We start from the raw sequence: 21,246 nt of genomic DNA, 5'->3' as shown, positions 1-21,246 counted from the left end.
GATATCTGTGAAATCACCACAAAATCACGCAGGTGTGCTCGGTGCTAGTTCCTTTAGCCTCCGTCAAGCCTCCTGAGTGCTTGACGGGCTGTGATGTGTGACCGTGCCATGCTGTAGCTAGCAGCAGCCAAGGCGCAGCTCCGAATTTCACAGCTGCAGCGAGCGCTGAGGACAGACAGTTCCAAGGAGTGAAGTTCATCTGAGTGTGAATTGCAGCACAGCATGAACCTCGCCAGCGTGCCCTTTGTCTTTCACTTTTCTGGAAATCGTGCAACTGCCATGATACCATCATTCCTTCCCTTCATTTGCAAAAATGAAAACTGTTCTCGCAACATTTAGAAAAACAGAAAGACGTGCTTGGAAAGTAACAACTAGCAAGCGCTGTTGAAAGTGTAACAGAGGGCATTATCTGCTGCACCTCCTGCTTCCAAGGAGACTGACATTTGATCCTGCAAACAAGGAATGTGAAATGATGTTTTTGATTTGGAAGGCTAATAAAATATTTCAACAGGTGCTTTACTTGAAACGTGCCCATTCTATTGCAGAGGTTTGCAAATTTATTACTACACAATGCTTATTTTCTTGAAAGCTGCTGTTGTGCCTCAGTTTTGTTAATTTTTAGTTTGTCAGGTTTGTTCAATCTTGAAAGATTTGTGAATGGATTTTCCTGTTTACATTATTTGCATCAATAAGTTGCTTCTGCCCCTAATTTAGGGTACAAATTGGTCCCAGGCAGAAAGTTGCAGTATGAATTCACATTCCCCTGAAGGATACCTGCTTGTGCTTTTGACAAAGGGCCATTTCAAAATGAAAATGAATAAATGAGAACTTTCTTGGAGGTAACTGCAAATGTGGGTCATAGCTTTCCAGCAGACCAATGACAAAAATGAGATGTGGCTGCTTCCTCCTCCAATGTGATTGTTCTTCATTAGCATCAGCAGTAAGCCTTACCAAGCAGTGCTGCAGCTCTCTGGCCTTTCACATTGACACAGATGGAGATCACTTTTGTAAGACCTGAGAACAAGTGGTTTTACTTATGCATATATGCTCACGTTGGAACAAAGGGAATCACATAAAGCAAATAGCTAGTGATTTCTTCCAGAGATCTTCACTTAATTTACGGATGCCTCGTTCCCTTAAAGTCATTTTGTAGCAAGCATTGCTTCCTAGTAAAGAGACTAAAGCAGAACGTAAACACTTACTGTCTTCCATGGCCATCTTTAAAAAAGAAAGATAATGCATAACATGTTCAACAAGATGGTTTTGTTTCCAAAGCTAAAGCTTTCTCACATGCTGAGGGGGAAAAAACCCTCAAGCACCACACCATGGCGATGTACTTTGTTTAAAAAAAGAACTGTGTTGACATTTTCGCATGAAACCTTGGAAGACAGATGCTCAACCCCAGGGCCAAGTGTTTGCCTAAGCAAACTCTCTTGGGGAGCTGCAAGAGCAAATGCCAGGAAGACAAACCGGTCACTTCATAGGATACCTATAAACTGCTGATGACTCTGAGATGGACGAGGAGCCAGAATGGCACTGTGGTAAGCCTGGGACTAAAAATTAGGAGGTGGTGACAGGCAAGGCAAGAAGACTTAGGTGGCAAGCTACAGGAGGAAAAGTATTGAACTTGGATCTCTAAAAGGATCCACCATGATCAGAGAGAGATTCAGCTGGGACCAGCTGGGAAAGGACCTCAAGTCTGTTGATGTTTTAAGGTAGGTCACATTCAGCCTATTCCTCATAGTGAGTTTCCCAAAAAGACCCAGAAAAGCTTTTAAACTTGAGAAGATAAGTTTTAATAGACTTTAACCTGAAGTAGGTGGTTTTTAAAATACAGAAAACTCAAAGTGACTCAAGAAGACAGCATAGAAATAAAAAAGGCTGATGAACATTTTGATGAAGAAGCTGGGAGTGAGGAACTGCTAAGGAGGCTGAAACCAGAGGCAGAGGGCGATGGCTGGGACCATTGGAGGGAAGACTGTGGCTTGGATGGCCAGGGAGTATCCGGACTGGGGGAAGATGCCAGAGGAATGACTGCTGGAAGAGGAGGGCAAGCTGGGATTGCGTGGAATGGCTGGAGAAAGAGAGAGAAATGGGAACAAATTGGATGAAAGGGCAGAGAAAGGTGCAGGCTGGGTGAGGAGCAATGGAAATGTGTATTTCTGCATGCCACACTCCCCTTCAGAGCCCGGGTCGGGTTCCTGAGGTTTCCCTTTCTTCTTCATCTGTAAATGCCCACAGGCATGTGTGTCTCCCCTCTAGGTCCACCTGGAGCATGGCAGCCCCTGCTATTTGTTACCCCTGGTGCTTCAGCCAGCAGTGAGGTAGATTTCAGTCTCGTTTAATGATGCTCATGATTTTCAATATTATGCTTCACAATGGAAACTTCTCTTTTCTTTGTTTTCTCATTGCTTTTCTATAAACACAGGAAAATATACACCCAAAATTACTTTAAAAGAACATGCCTAAAGTCATCAAGTGAAGCAAAGTAGAAAACCCTAGACTTAAACTTACATGCACAGTCTTATTTTGGCTCCATTGGGCACCTATTGTATGTTACAATCCTTAATTACAAGGATTACTATGTTTTCCTGAAGGTGTCTGCCTGCTTCATGTGGGGAACAGACTGGACTCTGCTCAGGAGGTAATCTGGGGTGGTCTAGGAATAAGAAATAAGGGAAGTTATTGTCCTCTGAGCCCAAGATTCATTTGTTGCAGAAGCAAGAAGGTGTGTACCAAATGAGACCAGGGAACTGCAGCAATAAAAAGGATGGCCTCACAGTTAAATCCATGGAAAGCTGCCCTGGAGAGCTGCATTCTGCCCCGCTTCTGACACAAAGCTCCTGTGTGATGTTAAACAAGTCATTTCCTGCAGATGTCATAGAATCACAGAATCACAGAATGGTTCAGGTTGGAAAGGACCTTGAAAGATCCGCCGGTTCCCAGCCCCACTGCCATGGGCAGGGACATGTCCGCCTGCTTTGAGCTCGTTGTTTCATAGGTCTCTGGCTGGAGATGCGGCCTGGATTGGTGGAAGTGCTGAGGTAGAACGGAAGCCACAGGGAGCTCTCCCTTGCATGTAGGAGGTGATGCAATCTGGAAAATTAGACAGCGTCTCAGATTGGGCACTCAGAATTGTAGGTGATCTTAAATTTAACTGTTCTGCTTCTCATTTCCCCGCTTCTGAAATGCGAGTAATTAACCTCTCTTTTCCTCAGAAGGGTGATTTTAAAATAAATAATTTTTTTTCTGAAAGAAAAGGTTAGCCACCAAGGAAAATAGGAGTTCTGTCTTTTGGGTGTAGTGTGAGCTGTGTTTAGTAGACCTATGATGGGACTGCACATTGAACAAGAAAGAAAACCCAATGTATGGCAGAGTTGCTGACCAGATGAGCACTGCTTTTTCTCTGTACTGAATTAGTAGCCATTTTGTGAAGAAATAGCCAACAGGGCTAAGTTAAGGCTTATACAGGCTGTAATTTTTTACATTCTGAGTACAGGGCATTTATTGTTCTTCCAGCATCCTCTAGGAAGGCTTATGTGTTATGTGGAGATGTATGGCTATATTGATTATATAGAAAAATATATAATATACACTTTATAACTTATCTTCTGTCCTCTGATTTCTCTGCAACTTGAATTTAGTTTAAATTGTAGGTTATGCCCCTGTGTGTGTCTTTTCCCCTGGGATCTCCAGTATATGGGTTTTGTAACAATTCATGTTCATGATGAGACTCTAAGTCATTTCAACTATGATATGGAGTTCTTTTATAGGCAGAAGATGCAAATGGAGCTAAGCACTGCTGGGGATCCTATAGTACCTGGCTAGCTCTGAGAGAGGTCCCACCAGTTTTTGCAGAATTCAGTGTTGGTATATGTGGAGCACTTTTGTATGCTCTCCGTGCAGTATTTAAGGGTCTGCAGATCTGATGAATCATATTAATAAATTTACAAATGTAAAAAAGCTGTTATTAAAAATAAATTTGCAGAGACTGAAAAATGTTGGAACAAAGTGATCCCACAGGCTGTTACCATTTTACCTTTGGGTTGTAAGAGTTATCATACACAAATGCACTAGAACACATTGTAAACAAGGCTAAAACTCAAGTATTTCAGAAAAGGTAAATGTAGTGATAATTAATGTTTAAAAGGAAGACTTATACTATGCTGTTTCAAACGTGTTTGCCATTTCAAAGAGCTTCCAGCTTTAGCCTTAATACACCCCCAAAATGTTTCCTCTTTAAATTTGGCTTTACCCCCAGAAATAATTTCCCTTCTTGAAACCGAAAACAGCAGTGACAGCTCTTCTGCATGTTAAGACGTCACTACTTAAAATCTGATATCTCATATCCCTGCAGGCTCAGAAACTGGAGCTTTATATGGCTGCAGAGGGTTGATCTCCAGCTGCCTAATTGTTCCGTGCAGCTGCTTCTTTCAAATCCTGTAAGGACCTGATGTATCAAAGTTGAAATTATCAATTTCTGGCATGAAAAGCTTTCATAACTTTTATACATATATTTGGTTTTATGATTTCAAAGCTTGAGCCATATAGAGTTGGGCACATAACCACTGTACAAGAAATCGTTCTCTGAAAACTGAAACTCTAAAATATTTTTTAGTTGTTCTCATAATATGTCTTCATTCAGGAAAGATGCAGCTACAGAAGACTTGGGCCCGTGAAAACTTACACCCTCTGACATTCACTGTGTGCTTTTGGTAGTATAATGTAATACAATACGGTGTTGGCTACAAAATATGTTTCTTGCACAGCTGCCCTTTGTATTCAGTTACTTGATTTCAATAATAATGAAAAATACCCTGTCCAAAGTAGTGTTTCATAACACACTGTAAACAATATAATTTGATCTCGGCAGCATTAAGATGGTCAATTAAACAGAAAGTCAAGCAACCAGCCACCTGTTAAATCCCTTCACTGTCCCTCCATCATCAAGACAGCTCGCCCTGCGCTCAGGCTCACCCAGGGTTTTTTAGAGAAGGTGAAAGCCCAGAAGGTCACCCCAGGGGACTGCCAGGAGCAGAGGGAGACAGGGAGCCCTGGAGCCCTCCCAAAGAGGCATCCTGACCCGGTCCCACAGCGGGCCTCACTAGAGCCAACCGGCTGCCGACAACCGAGTCGGCGCTACTGCATTTAGTATCTGCCGAAGTTGTTGAGTTTTGACAGATCTGACAACACTACTCATGTGTTTGGTGTTAAAAGCTTGGGATTTGACATAATGATAGACCTGCATGTCTTAACTGAAGGTTTTAAAGCTACTTTGAAATGACAAAGGATGACATCTTCATGGATTTTATGACAGCCAAATGGTATCATACGTTCTTCCTTGTTTTTCTGTGGAAATTTAATATCTAGACCAATGCCTATCATTAAATTATTTTTCTTCAGATAGCTGTCATATTAACCATGAATGCAATTAATAAAGGATTAATTTTCTGCAGAAAAACAAAGCACGCTTATGGTATCATAGGGTTGTACTTTTGACGTCCTGTTGGTTCATTTTAAAATTAGTCCAGATTTTAATCAGTCAGGACAGAACAGTGTAGCACCATGCAGGTAAGTGTGTCAGCATACAAAATCTAGTATTTTTACGGTCGCTTTTAAAATTCTGTCATTTTGGTCTCATCCTCATGCTACATAGCATACATAAAAAGCATTGACACTTCTCCATAGCGAATAACAATGTGCAAAGGTAGACCTTTGCATATACCTTGCCATAGGTTATCCATGTTGTATCCCCGGTTCACTTAATTGCTCCTGCAGTTTTTTTAGAAAGGAGTATAAGATGACTTTGAGTTTGTTTTTGAAAGAATAACTAAATCAGTTCCTGGTCCTGCAACCCAAACAAATGAATTTATACCAAAAATCGCTTTGGAGCTTAAGCCTTCGTATTGATTTAGAAATCCCTAGAAGCATGAAGCGAGTTGAAATTTCTGTGTTTCAGTCATAAATGTAAATGTAAGACTTGGGTTTTGCCTGTCTCTGCAAGGAAACATGCCAATGTCCACTAAGTAACGTTGTTTTAAATGATAAGCAGGTGCTTGTTGGTGTGAAGTTTTGCTGAGATTAGGAGTAAAAAAGTTAAAGGGCCAAATTTTCCAAAGCATTTCACTCCCATGTTTATCAGTGGAGTGAGTCCTGAAAATCCACTGTAGATAAGGGGTAACCAGGTGATGTCCATGATGTGAAAAAGGAAGTCAGACCATTACCTGGTGTATAGCAATACACTTTTTAAGGCAATATAGCTAAATCGGTTTACAAGCAACTGATAAATTGCTGTGACTTGTAAGGTTTGTCATTCATCTTGTTCTACTGACTGCCTGGAAAAATAATAAGCTGATTATGCTTGTCATGTGTTATCTTAAACTCTGATAGATTACTTTTGCTGGCACTAATTTTAATATTTTAAGGAGATTTTTTTTCCTTCTGTAGTTAGTTACACCATTATGCCATTTATGTTCTCCATGAATTCTCCAAGTGGGAGGGGTTAATTTTTTTTAATACAGTTAGGTAATTAAATAGGGCTTTGTAATTTCTTTTTTTATGTATCACTAGGTGTTTTGGAATCCACTTAACTACAACGTTTTACTACTTCCCTACTCCTGTTCTTTGTCTGTACCACCACTCTTCTATAAAGTGAAAATCTTAGACTCTACCTATACATACATCAAAAGATAGTTGTACCTGTGATAGGTTTAACTCTCAAAAATTACTCCATAAACATTTTCAGAATGGACCTCTTTAGTGGGAAATACGTGGAAAAAAAAGTCATGTGGTGATTTCTGAAATTTTGTTTCCTTGCCACTGAAGAAAAAAAGATTAATTTCTTTTCCTCATCAGACTGTTACTATTTCCTGACAAATTCAGTGTTGTGCATTTATGGTTTCAAATAACCGATTTCTTTACTTTTATGATATATCTTCATTATTTCATTCACACTTTTAAAACTAATTATGATAATACTCAACATTGACATTGTATTTTTCATCCTTGAAACAATCCATGAATGACAAAAGTAAGGATTATTAGCCCCATATCACTGATGAGAAAGCTGAAATAAAAAGGGAATTAGAGCCTGAATTTTAATCTGGACATTCTGATTCCAGTCTTGTAAGTGCTGATAACATTAAGCTTCTCATCTGAATACTAAAGTTTTCTTCTCTTCATAGTAATAACATATACAGTGGGTTTACATTGGCTTCTATTTTAATTCCTGTTCATTTAATCTCATTTCAATTAAGAATTAAGATGAAAGAAAAATAGTATTAATTATAACTATTAGCTCTTACCTCAATAATTTGTTTTTCAATCAACAAACATTAAAGCAGTGATTTAGGAGTGATTACGCTGATTTTAAAAGTTCAGAAACTGAACAGGGCAACATATTTCATAATTTAAAAGTTGTGTTTTTCTAATCAATACACTGCTAATGAAGTCTGGCAAAGTGATTACTTAATTAAGCTTTGGCAAGCTAGAGTTGCTTGTCATCACCTAGATGAGGACTAAAGAGAGCAAGCATGCTCCCTGTGACAGCTGGACTTCTAAACCTCCTTAGTGAGAGGAATGGAGGAGATGAGGTTACTTCTTTTTTATATGCATTGATGCATCTGCATGAAAAATTTTGTTTAGCATCTTCCTAGGGGTCTTGGTCGTAACCTTGGTGTTTTACCTCACTTTTTTCTGCTCGCCAAATTAAAACTCGTTCCTTTTGACAGGTGTTTACCTTCCATGTTTAGAATCTAAATCTTCATGCAAACAGTCAAGTTACCCAAGTGTTTTATATCTATCTGGAGTTTCTGGACTTTCATGTGACATGGGAAGATTAGCACTTTTAGTTGATAAATTAACTTTATTTCCTAAAAATGGATTAAATCCTTGAGTTTCTTATTTTTTGCAACACAAATGTTTGCACTCATGAGAAAATTCAGCTGACTTAATTTTGGCAAATCAAGGAAATAAATGGTGAAAACAGCTGTAAGGAAATTAATATTTGGCTAGTTTGCTTGCAGTACAGTGAATTTCTCAGTGAGAGTAGAGTTTCTCTCTGCTAGAACCATTAATTTTGCTGATTTACTGTAAACATTTGAAATGGCATAAAAGCGCCTGATTTCCTGCCTTTCTTTTAGAAATAGTACTGCCTGATTCCCACGTGCAGCCCACTTCAGCTTGGAGTGTTTATCAGTACTATTTATTGTTCTTGTTACGCCTGGGTGGCAGTCTTTGAGCTACGACACATGTGCTACCGCAGTTCACTGCAAAGAGGGACCTGCAGGTCTGCGGGGCATCCCTAAACCTCCAACAAGGTTCAAAGCTGCTTGGGCTGAGCGACCATCAAGATCCCTTCCTTCAAACTCTCGAAATTGGGGAGTTTGCATTCTGGTTTGTGACTCATGAGGTATAGGTTATAATCTGAATGAAGTAAGTGCAAGGTAATTTTGATTTTGTACGAGGATGAGAGTTTCACAGAACTTGTGACTTGTAGTCACAAGATTAAATGATGAAGACTGTGAAATGTTAACTCAGGATGCCAGAGAGCTGTGCTGTTTAGCTCAGGTGTATTTATCCATCACCCCCAGGGCAGCTGCTGTGAGTCAGCAGCTGACCCAGAACCCACGGCTGATCCCTTGCTCTGCCTGCTGGCCCAGGAGAGGGGAGGACAACGTGGCTGTGTAGGACAGACCAACGCAGAGAGGTTGTGCATGGGTTGATCCCCATGCCCGAGGACAATGGGAAGCACTTCCCAACAAGGGCAAAAGGAATAAAATGCCCCTAGACCCCAGCAGTACAACCAGGATCTGTCCTGCTGGCAGCAGACCCTGCCCTCCGTAAAAAGCAAACCTGGAGAAATTTCTGCGCTTAGTCTTTCAGGGAGTGAGCGAGGCAAGCTGGCTGGGCTCAGACAGACAAGATGAGATGGTCTGATCAGCAGGTTGTGCTGTTGTATCATTGGAAGCTGTACCTCAGCACTCCTCCTAGCTTGCTACAAATTCCTTATGGCAATGTGCACTTTTGTCAGCAAATAAAAAGATTTTTTTGAACTCTTAGGCTAATATTCATCATGTCCTGCAATTAATGCAGTTTATGTCGTTTAGGATCTTACATTTGACCTGATGAGACTCACATTGTAGTCATCACTGGTTGTTGTGATTAGATCATTTAAATAAATATGCTGATTTGATGAAGTAATTCTAGTCTTAACCTCTACCTCTGACTTAAGGTGGCAATATCTAAAAACATTTAATCTTGCAATAATGAAATTTTGAGTAGCCAGTAGCACACTTGTAAATGTCCAGGTGCCAGTGCTAGGGGGCTTGATTATTACTGCTGAGGTAGGAATTTTTCTTTTACTAGCTTGTTTTAGTAGTCCAGGAGGACATATTTTTAAATTGTTCTAGACGACTAAATCTAATTCTCTGTTTTACAACCCAAATAGAAAATGTCATTTTACTTGTTTCCTGTTAGCTCTCCCAGACATGTTGCGCCTCTGCCTTGACCAAACAAAAGGTAGGCACGCTACTGTTCTGCTGGACAACTAGAAACTGTTTACTCATTTTGTTGACCCAGTTCCAGCCAAGCAGTGAATATGGAATACGAAAAATTCAGACTGGCTTGGTCAAAGACAGAAGAATCAGGTTTTCTGTAATATTTAGTTGCCAGTCCCCAGAAAATGCATATGAATAATTTCCAAAAGAAAAACTTTAAAGAGCATATGTGATTTTGAGGATTACCATGTGCAAGAGGATTATTATTTGAGAGACAAAGGGAATAAGAGATTACAGCACATTAAAGGGGAGTTGTTTTACATCAAAGGTGTAGTATGGTTACACACTTTGTATAATGAGGCATTGGCCAGGGAGCCAGACAGTCAGGATTTAGTAGGAGCTTTCAAGCTCTTTTAACTTTTCTGATTTCAGCTCTACACACCAGTGTTTGAAATATGCAAAGATGTTTGCATTCAGAAGTGAATTAACAGCAACAATAATCAGCTTACAGATTTTTGTTCTGTGATATGCTGAAGAAAAGAAAAAAACCCCAAAACTCCAGACATTTAGGTCAAATATAAAAAGCCTGTGGGCTGTTTGGAGAGAGCACCCAGCTGAATGATCGCATGATTCTTTGGAAGGAATTTCTATTAAACAGCCCATCAAAATAGCCTCTTCTCTTTGACAAAATGCATATCGTCTCCAACATTTAGTTTCCTTCATCTTGTCTTGCAGATTTGTTTTCATCATCGGATTACAGCAAAAATCTGGAAAAAAATTTATTGGATCTTTACTTACAAATATTGTGTGATATATATTTAACATAAAAAGTTCAGATTTTCCTGCAAATTTTAAATTAAAGAAATTGACAATCAGCATTACTATGGCAATAGATAGGTAAAGTCTAGCCCGAAGGACTGGAGCTTAATTCTCTTGCATCTCATTTTGCTTCCTCTGCCTGCAGATATAGCTTGAAACTCACTTGTAGGTCAGATTTGAGCCTTGAAGCTGTGACAGCATTCCTGTAAATAAGTTTGCAGCTGAATGACGGTTCCACATTGTTTGTCCCAAGAGCAGAGCACATCAATTCATTAACTCTGAACTATCATCCAGCCACCTGACATACCCCTGTATGTATCCTGACCCTCTCGGGACTGGGTCGGTAAGTTCCAGTATTCATCAAATAAAGCATCCACACACATTGCAATAAGCCTACTGTTCGTGTAATTAAATAAAGGCAGGGAGCATGTTAATGAGTCTTTGGCACCGTGAGCCGCTCGGCAGCAGCAGAGTTTGGCAATCCACTTCTCCTGATGCAGTGATGTTCACCTGCAGACGTGAGTGCCTCTGGGGCCGGCGTGTGCCTGATGGGAGCACACTGTCCTTTCTGCCCAAAGCGTAAAATACCATCGACCAAGGAACAGAGGTTTTATAATACGTACATCATGTGGCAGGGTTTCCCAGGGCTGTGGCTGAGGCGGTAACAATAGCTGGCAAACACCAGAGGGAGATATTGTTCTACTGGAGAGCTGGGAAAGGAAAGGCTCGGGATACGGTACTTGTAAACAGCGTGACTGAGGTTTCTAACCAAAGAGAAAAGTTCAGATGACATGACTCTACAAAAATGTAAATGGTGAAACCATTCATTCTAGTGACGTTTGAAAGAGTTTGCGTTCTTCACCATTTTTCAGTGCTGACTCCAATGCACTGATTCTTCGTACCAAGGAGTTGCTGCATAACACCTGCTTACCGTCCAGTAACTTTTTAAGATCTGTTTGCAATACTAGAGGCTTACAGTTCAATGTCCAGAGCCAGATGAGCGGGAAATAAGAAATAACCTTTTTCACTTGTTTATTAAATGAGTCTCTTCTCCTGGTCCATCCACACATGCCCTCCCTCTGTCAGAGTGCCTGTGTCTGAACTGGTAAAGTCCTTGCACCCTCAGAGTCCTGGTCCCCAGGTGTGCTGCGTGCTGGAAAGGGACCACAGTGCAACCATCTCCCCAGGGGCCCTGGCTTTCCATAGAAGCAAATCTGGGTACACAGATAGGAAAGAAGCAAGTGGGTTATCTACTTACTGGAGATGACCTGCCCTTTCAGCAGCTATACCTGTATTTTGTGCCTGCTAAAAGTCTGTCCTTCTGCCCACGGAGTCTCAGCTGGCCTGGACCAGGAAAAGTGAATCCCCTGGGCTCTCCGTATAGCAGCTCTTGCAACTGCTTGATTTGCAGTAACTGATTGAAAGAAAACACACTGACAGCCGCAAGGTGAATCTATGCCAGTATCTTTTAGAAAAACATTTCAACGAACAAACTGACCCAACTCCATTACAGTTCACACAATGCTAGGGCAGGTGGGAAGCTTCTCCGGTTCACCGCTGAACTTCCAAGACAATGGACTAAAGTGGAGACTCAGTCTCTGCTTTTTCCCCACATGTAATTAATGCTTCTGCACTGACCGCTTTTAGTTTCTATTATCGACACAGTACTTAACTTTCCACAGTTCCGTTACACTGAGTTTCACCTGTGGAATATGAAGCAAAGATCAGCTCATTACACAATTCAGCTGTCTTTTCAGCAGAAGACTTCAAAGTTCTCTTCTGTTCTCAAAAGGGTATTCTGTAAAAATCACCCTTTCATTGATGAATATCAAAGTAAATCCAGGCTGAGCCTGATGTTAAATTGTATATCCCCGGCTTTCACAATGCTGCCAAGGTGAAGGATTCTGGAACAAAAGTATTTTTTTAAACAGTTTTATTGCAGGTGTGTAAGATCTAATGGAGATGAGCCCATTCTCTTCTTAGGTGTCTCAGCTTTACAGAGCTCACCAACACAAAAAGAGGATCTTGGCATTGTTATAATGGTGAACATAGAAGACGCTTCATACATTCAGGTGGATGACTTGTAGAGATCTTTTAAAAGATCTGGGCGTTATTAGAGGTGGGTGTTTAACCGTTGATTCATTAAATCAGAACCATACACGAATTATCCAGGCAGTAAATCTTTTTTTTCCGATAGGTAAGAAAGAACCCTGAGAGAACTAGAATCAAATTATTATCATAATTACACCAACATGAATGTAGAGGAGGAGAAATGTATTTAGGTATTTAATGATGTGGATAAGTGTCTGGTAAAATTCACAGAAACCCCTATGCAGACCAGATGTTTAAGAAGGTTTGGTTTTGTAAATCTGTTTAAATATCAGTATCTCTGTGACTTCAGGTCTGGTTCCTTGGTTGCAAGGTAATACATTGCTCCTCATTTTGATGGTAAAAATCAGTGTACAAATTTGAATTTTCCTACAATATGGAGAGAAGTAAAGGTTATATATAAAGGCCAACTTTAGCTTAGGAAAAGATATCTCCCTGGGATGCTTTCATAGTCAGTGTAAAGACAGGGGCTTCTCCATGCACCTAAAGTTAGGCTGCAGCGATAGCACGCTGTCTTCAGAAGTGATACTGTCATACAGTATCTCTGTCCCTATTTCACAGTTTCTTGCTCCCTCCAACTCTGCTAATATGGCTATTTTCTGGAGCTGTGCTGTGAATCTGGATTTTTTTTTTTTTTTAAAAAAAGAAAAGAGAAGGGAAAAAAACCTGAATGTAAAAGCTGTGATGTGTATCATGTACCTTATCTGGTTGACAGCACCATCCAACTGATGTGTTTCAGTACAGGTGGGGATGTAGCGAAGCAGAAGTGGCAGGAAGTGGCTAAGGTATCTGCATCGGTACTACCACTGAAGACAACTACCATCAAACCTTGTCCTTAATACATGCTCTGAAAGGAGCTGAAATGATCCTTTGTAAACAGCCCATTCATTGGGGACATTTTCATTAGAGACTTTTAAACATTTCCTTGTGACATTTCTATGTGAGGCTAAAAGATTTCTATATGTGACTTGCCCACAACTCCTGAGTAGTGCAGGTGTTTCTTTTGCAACAGTATTATAGCACTGAGGTGCAACGAAATAGTATTTTTTGTAAAGTAGCTTTTACGACGAGTCCTGCTGGTTGACCTGGAGAACATTGGCTTGCTGGGAAATGGGGAGAACCTGCACAGGAGCTTGTGGGTCTAGCAACTGTCCTCCGTTGAGTACAGATATCCAAAACAAGCTGTTCTGTAGACCTGAAGCAATATGTTGTCATCACCCAAAACATAAAAACACGGTGAATATCTCTTAAGACCGAAGTGCAATAGCAAACACAGGAGCTGGGGCATTGATTTGTTGAGCTGTACCTATCAGTGCATGACAGAAACAGCAGAAACTCACACAGGTACATCAAAAATGCTAGATATGGCACAGAAAACCTCAGGGCATGACACTGGGGGTGGGCAGGAATACGGAGTGACTATTTTTGCTTAAAGTATGTGCTGATAACAGCTTAGATTTGCAAGACAGAAATCTTTGTCTCTTTGATTCTTCCAGAGTTGAAGGAAGTCAGACTCCCTTTATTATTTGTTAACAAAGATTCAAAGATTGATGCTTACTCCATCACCACAGTCCTTCCTAGCAATAGCAACCATCTAATCCAAAATTGACTAGCATCTCAAGTCAAAAAGGAATAGAGGCACCATATTGTTGGACGAGGCAGACATGAAGGAAGGTCACATGCTTATGAATGTTAAATTTATTCATCAGATAAGCATGCCTGTGGAAAGGACAAGTCCTCTAAACCATTGGAGATATCATATTTGTGTAAAACCAGAGCACTACAAACAGTTAAAATTGCAGTGCCAAGCATGACTTACATTCAAAAATCATCGTTGTGATGTTACCTTAAAGCTCAGAAGGCTTTGCCAGTCAGTGTGGAGGGACAGCAGAGGAGGCATTTGTAACATGAAGAATCATTTCTCACGAGGATCTTTCAGGATCTCTGTCTGTGAAAAGAAATCCCACACCTCAGGGGTAAGAACAAGGAAAAAAAGGTCAGCTTGCCCTTGGGAAAATATGGCTTGCAAAGCTCATATAGTTCTTCTTTAATAACACATTTTTAGAAACCTGTACTTTTGAATGCCTACTTTGAACAACACTCACCCTTTGGGGCCCTTTCATGAGGATGTATAACCTACGATAAAATTAATCTTAGTCACAACAGTGTGTGCCTGCATAGGTCAGACTGCAAACAGGGAAGAGAAGCACCAGACAGTAGTCCCAGTGACAACGCAGGGACTGATTTCCAGGGGTGAAACTCCTGAGTCAGTCTTACAGCCATCTTTTGCATTTTCTTCATTTCTCTCTTAAGTTTTTACATCAAGGTATTAGGACGCTTCATTTGATGTTTGTGGTCTTCTGAAACTGTAGACCTTCCACTTCATCTGAAATACAGTGTCTACTACAGCATATTTTCCCTAGCTCAGCTAGGTTCAAACCCGTTTACCAAGGTAATGTAACGTCTTACTCCAAAGGGTTTACATATTAAAAAACTCAGCACTCCTTTGAGTCCCCCAAACAGTTTATTCCTCTAATTTAGTAAAGGATATTTGTTTAGAAAGTTTACTGGATATCTTTAGAGCCTGATGTAATTTTATCACTGGTAGCCTGTCAGGATTAGTCAGCAAAGTGTTTAATCAATACCTACTGATGCTGAGCTGATAGCATGCTCTCATCCCCCTTACTACAACACCTTAGTTTCATTTATGCAGCTGAATTTGCTTCAGAAAAGTTGCATAGGCATAGGCACAGGCCCAGGATTTGCCTGAGGCTACTAACTGAAACCATGTTCAGGTTAGCCAGGAGCAGCCCCAGAGGCAGTTCTGCTTTGCCTCTGCTGTGTCCAGTCTAATCTGTCACTCACTGGAGCCTGGATCCATGCTGGGTCCTCTTGGGAACCCAAAACATGTCTAGCTTCTTTTGCCAAATTGGAGAAGCTAAAGTCTAAGCAGTCCATCCTGAATCCAGTCTTACTTCCACTCTCTGGGATCATTAGGGAGTTTATTTCTCACCTTAGCCCTGGTGTGGGCTAGAGGAAAGACAAAATGCAAGCAGAATACACTTTTGTAAATAAGTTTCAGGGACTTTTTATAGTAAGATGATGGGATAGTGCAGTAACGATCTCTGTTTCAGTCAGTCTGTTTTCCTTCATCCCTAAAATGACATACAAAACACCCACACTCCAGAATGTAGCGTGATTCATATTAAAGTCTACCCTTGGCCAAGTCTGTACTTGACAGTTCTTGTGCTTTGCAGAGGATTATTTCAGGGGGCAGTCCAGGAGAGAACAACTGAAGGCTGAAGCTATTTGTATACACACAGATGTGTATTCCTGGGCTAGCATTTCCCTGCCTGACCTCAGGAAGACGTGATGAAACACAGCACTAGCTGCTGAGCCAGTGAGGCTCTTTGAACTGATAACCGTGGCATGTTCTGTGATGTGGTTTGCCTGGAAACCTATTTGTTTCTTTTGAAAATCCAAAATACCAAAATGACATCAGTTGTAGTGTGCACTGAAAAACCTAGGCTGAGATGGCAGACTGTTTTATTCCATAAATGATTGCAGATGTTTGGGTGAAGGCTGCAAAACACAAGGCTTTTCAAATGTGTACATGTGGGGGAGGAAACTAGGGACATATATAAACATGAACATATTTGTTATATATTACAGCCAGTCAGCTGATCCCATTTCAGATTGGCAGTTATTAAAGATGTGCAAAAATAAGTGGAAACTGTGATAGCTGCGATACATCTGTTTTAGTGAATGTTTTTTATTTGTGACTCTATAGGCTTATCTCCCTTTGTCTGATGCCAGTTACATACTAGACACATAGAACTGTCAGCAGTCTGAAGAAGAGGCTTAGGAGGTATGCTGCTGGTTTTTATTACCACCAGATTGCAAAAGCATATAGCCTGAGCTGGTTTTCCAGCAGGCTGAGTCCCAGCTCTACATCGCAGGAGCCTGCTATGCTAAGTAAGATCTGCCTGGTACCAATTTAGGAAGCTCTCTAAGTATGTGATGCCCTTTAAGTGACTGAGTCATTTGCCAGAGTCACAGGCATGGGAAAAGGGTAGGAAGAAGAGCCACTAGCTGAAGAATGTGGCATTAGGTCTCCCTCCTGATCTCCAAATTTGGGCTGTTTGGTGCTCAATTCCAGAAGGAAGGTCCTAATAGTTCTTGCTCACGCCGCATCAAGAAGGTGAGTGACAGGGGCTGTTGGAGGTCGTGGCCACCTGCTTCCCAGCCATAGGAAAAACCGAGTCATCCTGGGCCTTCAGCTTCAAAAAGCCAATGGCAGGCAAAATCTGCCACGGCAAAATGTTTTTTATGTCATCTCTTTGTGCCAAATTCCAGCTTATTAATACGTTGACATATGATAATTCTGGCAAGTCCTTCAGCTGACTTGTCACAGCTTAACCCTCTATGCAGCTGTGGACAGAGAGTGAAGAGGGCTTTGCTGCTGTATGCTTCCAATTGTTCTGCAGCGTTATCTCTAGTTGTATTAGTGTTAAGTTCCTATAAACCCAACAGACATTTCTACGCTTGTGTGTTTATTACCAATGACAAATTAAAAATTAATCTTCAAGTATTTACGTAGCAGAAAATGTCATCGTTCAGTTCTCTTAAAAATTAAAGTGTCAACTACTTTTTCAAAGTTGTCCTTTGTAACAAACTTTGCATCTTCTGCAATGTGCAGTTGGAAGATGGAAAACATAATTTCTTTCCCGATCAGTGTTGGGCTTTTCAGTTTGACAGACATTTTATTTTAAAGTGTTTCCACATCTGCAAATGTCCCCTTTCTGTGTATACCTCTGTCTTTGCATCAGTCAATGTTATCAGCAGTAAGGTGAACAATTACAGGTAGAAAAAAGCAACGAGGCAATCACACGCATGGTATATTGATATGAGTGTGCCAGAAAAGCTGAAATTGAATTGCACACGGGTAGGGAAGAAAAGTCACTGTTTTTATGAAATGTGCAAAACTATTTAGATGTTTTGTTGTTACTATATGGGTTCAAGAAGCAACCATACAAATAAATGAAATAAAATCCACTCAGGGATTGCGAAGGATACCACATCAGACTAGGGAAATTGCTGAACTGCAAGTCAGTGGAGCTGGGAGAGTGGCTGGGAGAGAGACCATTACTTTGCCTTGTTCTTGTCTTGAGCAGCTTGCCTTAGCCACTGTCTGAGACAGCTGTAATGAAGTGGAGGTTTGGCTGCTCTTGCAGTGTTGCAGTGAGCAAAACAGCTTCTTAAAATTGATAGAAATCCTAATTGTCAGCATGGCTTTACTCCAGCTAAGAGTTCCACCGATGTGTGTTGCCTTATTTTCAAGTAATGGCACACAATTGAGACAGTGTCTCAAGTGAAAAAAAATCAGGTTTCAGGTGCATGGGTTCAAAAAGAAGTCTACAAAAGTTGATTGTGTGTGCTAGAAGGCAAAATTTAGCCAATGATTTCAAAACTCATTGCTTGTATTCTGTGATTTGTTCTTTTCTCAATACACCCAACTTCATAAATGAGTTTGTGTTTAAAATGTCTTCTCGTGTGTAGCAATGTCTGATAGGTTCAGTAAAACTTAGCAGCTGGGGGCAAAAAAGAGCACAAAATCTTTGCAGGTTCTGTCCACATGAAAAGCAGCAGGCAGCATCACAGACTGAAACTGGTGCCCCAAGTGGCACCAGGGACTAAGGCTTTCATCAAGAGCAAGCTGAAGTCAGTATGGACTCCAGTCCAATGGCTGGAGACAGAACCTAACCCAAATATCAACGTTCCAGCTGAGTTCAGCAGAGCTGAACATGGTGAAGACAGCACACCTGGTGCAATTGTTATTGCATCCCACAGTGTTAAGCTATGACCTGGGAAAGAGAACTAATACGCAGCTACCCACCTGAAAGAAGCTGCCACTGCCGTGCAAGTAACATTAATACAGAGCAGCAAGTGCCTGATAGCAAGATGGAAGCATTATTGAGAGAATAGAAGTGCTTGCTTGAGTTAACTTTATGGGACCATTCAAACTCCTGAGCCAGTACTCCTAGCGTCTTGCAAGGTTGCATTCTCGGTAGTGATGGTGAGCATCAAAAGGAAGGGGAGGCGACAGTGCAAAAGCTGTTGTGCTGCAAAGAAGGTAAAGTGAATTTTTGGTTATGATGTCATGCAAAAATGAGTGATTCAGCTTCATTGGAAATAGAACGTAGCATGTTTCTGTGCTTCAAGTGATGAGACTTTAAATTCTGGGTGGTTCTGGGGTAAGATGTAAGCGTGGATTGCATCCAAGCAGAATTTACCTGCAGTGACGGCGATAGCGTGTTATGCTGATAAGTACTAAACACATTGTGGTGCTGGAGGAAATTCTGTATACTCTGGTTGTTCTGGTCTGAGAGCTGAGGAACACAGCTGCCTTTATGTTCCCCTTTCTTGAGCAACACCACAAATTAAGCAGGCTGGTCTTCACATCACTCCGTATTAAAAATTGTTGGCAATTATTTTGAAATAGCTCATTCTTCAGTAAATACTATCTTGATGACTTCATTTGAGGTATAGGACTGAAAGCCATATTCCTGTTTGAATCTCCCAGTCATAACAGGTAAGAGCACATTAAAATTTGGGGGAGGGCTTGCTTGGCCAAGGTGCTATGCAGACATGGTAGTTCAGCTGTAGAACCAATGAGTTTGTTTAATTCACCAGTACGCTAAAGGGGTTTTTATGAGGCTTTGCAAGATGTAATCCAGAGGACCTCATGGTTCTTTTTTTTTCCCCCACCTTGGATGAGAAGATAATTTCAGATTGAGGCATCTGTGGCATATGTTTTCTGCAGAGCTGGTGATAATAGAAACATTTCAGTGAGGTCCCTACATGAGTCACGTCACTTGTTTTTTGACTCGGCAATTGGAGAGGAACTAGCGAGGAAGCCTGCTGTCACTGTTGGAGAAAGGATATAGGTCCTGGCAGCAAGCCCAGGCCTGCTCAGCAGATCAAAGGCTCTTCCCTTGGCTCCCAGAGCAGCCGGAAAAGCAGCTGCCCAGTACCCTTTCAGCATCCTTCGTTCCTTTCCCCTGTGCCAGCAAATAACAACTTCTTTTCGCTCCCCACCTCAGCAATAGTCTCATTTTTTTCCCTCGGTATCCCGCCAAGCAAGGTCCTTTTCGGGAGAGCGCTTGTGTTTACTACCTGCAGATCCCAGGGCCAGCCAGTGGAAAGGCGCTGGGGATGCTGTGGTTCTTACATGCTCCTCCCTCCTCCCAGAGACGCTCCCAGCTGCTGACTTTAACCTGGAAGAGGAGGCAAAGCCGAAAAGAACAAGCCATGGTTATAAACCACATGCCGTTTTCCAAGCCAGCCCGATGGAAGATTTCAATTTGGAAAAGTACTTTTTGTGCCAAAACAGCATAACAGCCACACTTTGAAAGTCTTCCCACTTACCTCCCAGAAAAATAAATAGTGTGGCTTTTTTGTGGGCTTCTTGGTGGTGATTTTTCCTTTTTAAATACATGACTGCCTTCCTCCAGAGCTGCTGCTTGTCAGTGCTGCTCGTCGCCGTCCCTGTTAACTGGTTCCTGCCAGGAGGTTTGTCTGCTATGAAAGGAGAGTCAAGCAGACGTGTCGGACAACTGCAGACTCTGCAAGAAGAATATTATGTCTGCTATTACAGTGCCGTTTCTTCTTAAGTTACACGATGGGCCAGTTGATGTGAGCCTTTTAAAAATAACTGCACTGCGCTTCAAAGGCACACAGCCCTTAGGTACCAAATTACTGCTAAAAAGGGGGCGAACGCCTGACCCTTGGCTGCCCTGCAGGCAGTGTCCGCATCACCTGGTTTTGCGAGTTGATCAGACCAGTAGTGGTAGGTGAATAAACTGTCCTGCCTGGGTCTGCTAAGGGTCTTGAAAATATTTCTGTAATTGCTTTTGTTAGCACGGCAAGGCACTCCAGCTTGCAATCGCAGCTGCAGCTGTGGATACACATACGAGGTTTTCCTTGCTTAATAAGCGGTCCCCAAGCATGGGTTTGCTGACTAATGATCTGCCATAATTAAAATTACTATAAGAGCAATGTTTTAAAAGATCTTTGTTCCCAACATGAGCTTCTATGGGCTATTAAAGCTGCGAGCCTTTCAGGAGCTCCTCTGGGGAGCAGAAGCTCTTCTCCCTGTGTTCGCACACTGCTAATAAGGCCTTCATATGGGTTTGCCTACTACAAATTGCCAGTAATTAATAATATTCTATATAGAAGCATCAGAAACAGTTAAAGCATGTGACTGCGGACTGGCCCAGTGCCTAGCCCAGCTGCTTGATAGGTCCGTATCTGTAGGCAAGTTATTCTATGCCTCGGTTTCTCCTTCAGTAAAATGAAGAGAATATGAGACTTTGCAATGCTTGTAAAATGTTTAATGTCTATGGGCGGGTGGTAGAAACCACTGGAAATGACAGGTGCAGAAGCAGTAAAGGAAGAGAGGTTATTTTCCATAGCTTTGCTTATTATACCTGATGCTGTTATAATGGAATCTAATTTTCTAACTCATCTTTTGCATAAATATCCTATATTAGACAGCAGTGGCACTGTAGGGGGAATTAGAATAAGTGGAGAGAGTGAACTGGAGGATCATTATCACCAGAAATACATATCATTGTTTATTATCATAAAGTACCTCTAACGAGGTACAATTATGCCTGTAATTTTTTTTCTCATTGTTGTTCTTAATTGTTCTTAGCCAGATGTCTCCTACCACTGTTTCTTTATTACGTGTATTGCGAAACTCCTCAGGGGTCCCAGCAAGGCACCAGTATTGCGGAAAGGCAGGGGAGCCCCCCGAGTA

At 41.3% G+C, this 21,246-nt stretch overlaps 1 protein-coding gene across 3 annotated transcripts in view; it reads left to right on the top strand.

Annotated features, from left to right (window-relative positions):
• The window catches only part of DLGAP1 (DLG associated protein 1), a 340,676-nt gene that overhangs the window by 262,134 nt on the left and 57,296 nt on the right, over positions 1 to 21,246 (top strand). The window contains exon 5 of one of the 3 annotated variants that reach the window (XM_050890761.1): positions 12,233 to 12,258. The exons of the other annotated variants lie outside the window; for them this stretch is intronic. Coding sequence (XP_050746718.1) covers positions 12,233 to 12,258 — 26 coding nt within the window. The remainder of the gene's footprint in view (positions 1 to 12,232; positions 12,259 to 21,246) is intronic. 3 annotated transcript variants of the gene reach the window in all.

Source organism: Gymnogyps californianus, chromosome 2, assembly GCF_018139145.2.
Source record: "Gymnogyps californianus isolate 813 chromosome 2, ASM1813914v2, whole genome shotgun sequence".
In the NCBI taxonomy this organism is placed as follows: Eukaryota; Metazoa; Chordata; class Aves; order Accipitriformes; family Cathartidae; genus Gymnogyps; species Gymnogyps californianus.
The sequence above is the reverse complement of the archived record's forward strand: the minus strand, read 5'-3'. Positions and strand labels throughout refer to the sequence as shown.